The 6,706-nt window shown below is 31.5% G+C and overlaps 1 protein-coding gene across 1 annotated transcript in view; it reads left to right on the top strand.

The window, feature by feature from the left end:
• The first annotated feature begins 4,107 nt into the window (after window positions 1–4,107).
• RXFP2 (relaxin family peptide receptor 2) overlaps window positions 4,108–6,706 on the top strand; it is a 67,639-nt gene continuing 65,040 nt past the window's right edge. Inside the window, exon 1 of the mRNA XM_057532714.1 lies at window positions 4,108–4,120. Within this exon, the coding sequence (XP_057388697.1) occupies window positions 4,108–4,120 (13 nt within the window). The remainder of the gene's footprint in view (window positions 4,121–6,706) is intronic.

The raw sequence follows: 6,706 nt of genomic DNA, 5'->3' as shown, positions 1-6,706 counted from the left end.
CTCCCCCAAATATTCTCTCTTCCTTATTCTCACAATTCACTCCTTCTGGGACTCTAATTAGCTGTATGTTGAAACTTTTCACTCTTTCCTCCTAACTCTTCTTTAATTTTGTTCATTCCCTGTTTATCTGTACTAATTCTGGATAATTTCTTTACCTCTTTATTCCAATCTACAACTTTTTTTCTCAACTATGTCTTAATGACTACTTTTACCCATCCATTGAGTTCTGAAGTTCCACAAATATGTTGTTCGTGTCTAAAAATTCTCTTTGGTTCTTTTGAATGGTTTCTTATTTCTTACTCACTTTTGTGATTCCATGTGTTTCTTCCTGTAAACATTTTATATTCCATAACTGATAATTTCAATATTTGAAGTTCTTGGGGTTCTAAATCCATTGCTTTTATTTCTGCTAAGTGTCACCCAAGTGTGCTTGGTTGATCTTTGATAATGAGCCTATATTTGGTTGATGTTAATCTGGGTAAACCCTAAGGAACTAAATTAAGGATGTTTTCTACAGAGTTTATGTGTCTGTTTCACGGTGCTACAGGGTGCCTCTTTGACATTGCTCAGCTTAATCCTCTGGGGAGGCTGAGGCTGAGCCCTGAGACCTTGCCACCGACACAAGCTTGGTCTGGAAGTTGGTCTAAAAGTTGATATCTGCATTTGTTTGCAGGCACGTCTTGCCTTTTATGTTTGTTTACTGTTTACTTGTTTCTGTTTTGCATTGCTGTTTCAGCATTTTGTTTTTGTTTTGTCTTGTGCTTTTCCTTTAGACTTAATTCTTCTCATTTTTAACACTCCAGAAATGCAGTGAAAATTGTTTTATGCAGGAGCTATTATTTTCAAGCAAGAAGGCTTTTCAGAGTATCTAATCTACCATCCTGCCAGGAGTGGATGTCTCGGTGATATTTTTTACTCTGGGTTTGTAGCTATACTCCTAATCACTGAGCTTGCCAAGAGTTGAAATTCCCAGATAAATGGAGCATGACTTAAATTATTTTAAATGTAAAATATCAGAGTTAGAACACCTAACTGAGACTTCCCTTCTCAAAATGGACCCTATAGCAGGACTGGTTTGCTTAACTGACTGACACTCTATGCTAATGAGATTATGTGATTCAGTTAGGTTTGCTCTGTCTACAGAGTGCAAATAAGTCTGCTACCATTGCTGAAAAGGTTACTCAAAATATCAGTCTTACTGAATGACAAGTTAATGATGTAATCTCATGAAGAAAGGCTAACATAATTATAATCACAAATACTTAGCTGGTATAGCTGAATATCTAATTTTTACTATAACTTCGTATATGGAGGCTATTCAAGTGAACATTGCCATTGTTGGCCTAATATCATGAGTGTGGGATTCTTATATTTATTATTCTATAATTTATCTTTTTGGGGAAAAATCTTATCTATTAATATAATTCCTTCATTGACTATCCTATGTCCTTTCCCTCAAAACAGAAAGTGATACTAAACAGCTCATGAATAGGTTTTGTGAATGAAAGACTAGAGACTGTGGAAATAAGAGGCATTTAACAAGCCTATACAGTGTGAGTGTTTAGCAAATATCTTGATTGAAAATACTGATTTAGCAAGATAGTAAATTATAGCTTATATGAAAAACAATCACACACTTCTGAAAGTGAGTTAATATCAGGGTTTTCTGACCATATTTAAATTATGTTCTGGATTTCAGAACTTTATATGTAACAATGGCTTCTAAGATGTGAATAAAAGTAACAGTAGAGGCTAAGAAAATGCCCCTACCTCTTCGCCAACCCTGCCCCCCCACTATTAAACTAGGTAATTAGTCCTTTCAGTAAATAAATTCCCTTGAATTAGCGAGAATTATATTGAATTATGCTATTTATTAAATACTATATTTATATGAGCTTTTATACTGTTATTGCCAAAAATATGAGTGCTACCCACAGGAGATTGGAATGAAGGATTAAACTGAATCAGGCAAGGATCAATAAAATACACTTGTGCAAATTTGAAGTTAATATCCAGGGATGAATCAGTTTTTACAAGTCTTCCTCTCAGCTCTGCATGAAACACTCTCTGGAGCTTCCTTGCCAACTGTGTCTCCAAGGAAAGAGTAAATCCATTCACCCTTATTTAAACACATATATTATATCCTTGTGTACATTTCAACCATTTGGGTTTCAGTTCAAAATGCTGGATACTCATACTAAGTAAATCAAAGTTAAAACATATTAAATGAAACACGTTTCAGTACTTGCACTCTCCGTCTTTGGAAACCAATAATGAATGAGCCTAACATGTTCTTAACTATTATTTATAATTATGGAGTTCTGAATTTTTCATGTTAATATTTCAAAGATTAACTTTGAAAAGCTTAACACAAAGGGATGGTGATTCAGCTTTTTAACAATTTAAATCTGTTTCTAAGGCTTAATATTCACGAAGAAGTCGAAATTAAGTTCTTTGAAATCTTGACATTTCTTCTTTCTCCAAAAATTGTGTTTTCATGGAGTATATATTTAAACTTCAAATAGACTTGTGATGGGCAATTCATGGTATTTAATTGCACTTAAAAATTCATGCTCAAAGTTTCAGTACCAGAAACTAACACCCATCATCTTGTTAGTAGAACACAAAATGTAAGAAAAACTGATCACTCTGAATTTTTTTTACATGAACTAAGGCAAATTTTATCTAAAAAGACCTCGAGGTTAATGAAGAAAAAAAGTGCTTGAAATATAAGAAAAAACCTTGAAATACTTCTTTTCATTGTTTTTCCTTTATTTTCTTTGTTGCTCTCTCTTTTGGTTTGAAAAAATAAGATGAGAACACATCTAAATGTATCTGGAAAAAGTCTTAGGGAATTTAGCTCACTTCTTAAAAGAGAAAAGAACTAACTACATTATGTGATAAATAAAGTATTTTCTATTTGAAATTCCCTTTGAATCTTTATTCTATCAAAGGCTGGAATGAAAGAAAGAGCAATGAAAACCCCATCTCTTATGATTTGTGATGACAATAGCCATTTGTCACAGGATAGTTTTTCAGTGTTGTTTCAGTGTTATTATGATTAATAACAACATATAAGAGAATCTGTATCATTCCCTTACAAAATCCTATGTCCAAATCAGAACTACAAAATGTTTCATATGTCTACATAGACATTTCTCAGAATTTCATAGACAACGAAATTCTACAATGTCCTTTTGTAGACTCTTTATCATTACACTAGGATCAACTGAATCCTACAACCAAAGGCCCTTTCTATACTTTGACTTGCACTAACTGTGCTGTTTTAAAAGCTGCTTTCAGGATGTAAGAACTGAATTATAATTAATATTTTCTAATAGGTATGCAACATGGGATTGAAAGCAAGAATAAAATTATCCATTTTAAAAAAAGAATATGATTATAGAGGAAGTAAATGAACTTTAAAATATTGTGTGAATGTCTTACAGTAAGTAACTATTAAACACAGGGCTGTATATTTAATTATTACTTTCTGTATGTCATTTGAAAACATTTAAGTGCATTTGAATGGAAGTAGGAGTTCTTCATGTATTTGCCAGTGAGTAGTTTTTTTGTCACTTTTTTATTGCATGAAAAATATGCTTGAAAAGAGTTTCATCACCTTTTCAGTGTAAATCTATATCCCTTTCTATTTGAGAATTTCTGTATACGTTTGGATTTAAATTAAGAGCAAATTGTACTACATGCTCTAAGGGGAACATATTTTTATAGTGATTTTAAAAAAATGTTTCTTACCTAATAATACCAGAGTCTTATATATGTCTCTCTGTACGTACTATAATGAATTAATGACCAAGAATACAACTGTAGATTTAAAATAAAATGAAACCAAAAAAGAAAGAATGAAAAAGATAGGCTGCATAGTGACAAAGACCGTCTCCTCTCGTGCCAGTAAAGTTCTAGCTGTTGAGCATGCTCAGACACAGGGGAGGCACTGAAGTTACTATATCAGAACTCCTTCTGAGGTTAAGGAGCATACATCTAATAACTCAATTGCTGTGAACCCATTGTTATTTTTCTGGTATTAAGCGTCTCTTCAGCCGCAGATTGATTGCAATGTTCCTTCTACTTCATTTCATCGTTCTGATGGATGTCAAAGGTAAGGCTACTGCTTTCTTGCTTGAATGAGTGCAATTCCAAAAGAACAGAATACTTCTACTTGGTTCTATCATATTTATGATACACTCATTGCAGTGTTTGATAAACAGACATCCGGTTTGCATTGTCCTTATCACTAGTTGCCTATAGTCCCATCCTAGCAATTTCTAGATGCAACAAATTTTTCATGGAAACTTGCCTTTAAATGTTGTTAAAATTGTAATAAGATAGCTTTAAAAAACAATGTTGAAGAAATCAGTTATAATGGAGAAATTTTTTTTAGTATTTGAAAAAATGTATGACAATTAATAACTTAAAATTTTGCCTTATGAAATTTCAACCTGTTGAAATCTGTTCATAAATTTTATATAATTGTTAGTTGCTATGTTTCATTGTTAACATAGTTAAACTGGGAACTGCAAAGCCAAAGACAAATCTAAAAATCAGTATCTCTCCCTAAGAGCAAACCTATGTAAAATAAAATAATTAAAAACGGACAAAAGTTACCTATTCATATAATTCTATTTTCTGTTTTTTATTTTTAAACTTTTCATTTTAGCCAAACTGCTCATTTTCAAGTTGGCAGTATTTTTATTGTAAAGCTGAAAAATAAAATAAAATTTAATCTTCCCCTGGTTTTAAAGAAAAATATAGACTTGTTTTGTTATGAGCGTGTACACTTGTAAATAATCTATTCATCATACCCAAGGCACATTGGGTTTATTATTATTATTTTAAAATGTATTTAAGTTCATAGTCTTTCTTAAAAACTTTTGATAAACCTCTGAGACTAAAGTTAGAATTCAAAATTATTTTTCTTTTCTGAGAAATTCGTTTTAGGTTTTTAAAATGTTTAATTTTATTAAATGAAGTCAACTGAATATTTTAAATATTGAAATAAAATGCAGTATTTATGAGCAGTTATTTAAGAACTTCTAACAGATAAAAGATTTTTTAATATTTAAATTTTAGTTTGAATTTGAAATACTAAAACTTTGTTTCAGATTATTTTAAAATATTTTAATACATGTAACATGATTTTTGTCTTATATTTTAATCTTTCTTACATGAAAAGTGTTATCTAAGGAGAAACGATATATGAACTCATTTTGCATGTAATACAGTTGTAGAAAGCAGTCTACTCTTTTTTTTTTTTTAAATCTTTTATTTATTTATTTATTTATTTTTGGCTGTGTTGGGTCTTCGTTTCTGTCAGAGGGCTTTCTCTAGTTGCGGCGAGCGGGGGCCACTCTTCATCGCGGTGCGCGGGCCTCTCACTATCGCGGCCTCTCTTGTTGCGGAGCACAGGCTCCAGATGCGCAGGCTCAGTAATTGTGGCTCACGGGCCTAGTTGCTCCGCGGCATGTGGGACCTTCCCAGACCAGGGCTCGAACCTGTGTCCCCTGCATTGGCAGGCAGATTCTTAACCACTGCGCCACCAGAGAAGCCCAAAAGCAGTCTACTCTTGATATAAGGTCTTCTTCCCTCAGAAGTTCATGCCCTATGCACATTTATAATACTCAATTTTTTATGATTTTTAAGGACAGACAGTTACAAAATAGGTTCTTGGATTCAACACACTTCATAGAGGTTATCTATGCCCTTAAAAAATTCTTTAATGTACAAGACTGTAACTATAGTTAACCAGTTTTAACTACTTTTGCTTATGGTAATGCATCTAATTGATTTGCCTTAGAAAAACAAAATCTCTATGAGAAGAAAAATATCTATTACTAAAATAATGTTTTAAGATTTACCACAATGTGTAATGGTGTTCTTTAAAAAAAGAAGGAAAGAAACTTTAAACATGATTTTTTTAATTTCTAAGTAAATGTCATATTTAAAATCCATAGTATCAATCTGATATTTAATTGTAATTCCCTGGAAATTTTTACTTTCTAATTTTATATTATTTTCAATTGATAATTTATATTTAAAATCATTTATTTTCAAAGTTAGATATGTTAACCAATGCTTTGATATCTTATTCCTACTTATAAAAATAATGATAATTTGCTATATATATTAACAAAACTTCTTTCTTTTTCACAATAAAATTAGAGTTAAATTAGTTAAAGCAGTTAAAATTACACAGTTAAAGCAGTAAGGCTCTTTATCATAAACAAAGAAAAGTCATTTAGAATTATGTAAGAGTAAAAATTGCTTCTTAAATTTAAATGAATATTTGTGATAGATTCTTAGACCAGATCTAAACAAAGGGAAAAGTTAACAATTATATGATTGTCTTTTCTCTTCTGGCCATGATCACCCTTGCATGCCTAATGAATAAATGATACAGCCATCTTAAGCTACAGACATTAATTGATAAGTAAAGATAACATGTCTTATTATCACTTTTTTCATGTATTTTATCATCCATTTATTCACTGGGTGTCCTTGTTAACCAGCTTCAAACTCCCTCCAAAAAAAAGTTTTTTATGGACTAATTATGAACAATATTGCAAACCAAAAAACATGGGCTTATATGGGAAACTGAAAGCATGAAGTATTGAGAATGCTACTGGATAACTACCAGTTGCTACTTATTCAAATAATTTGCTAACCTTGAAAAAGGTAGTCATCAAAA

This window comes from Balaenoptera acutorostrata, chromosome 18 (assembly GCF_949987535.1).
Source record: "Balaenoptera acutorostrata chromosome 18, mBalAcu1.1, whole genome shotgun sequence".
NCBI lineage: Eukaryota > Metazoa > Chordata > Mammalia > Artiodactyla > Balaenopteridae > Balaenoptera > Balaenoptera acutorostrata.
This window is presented reverse-complemented; position numbering and strand designations above follow the sequence as displayed.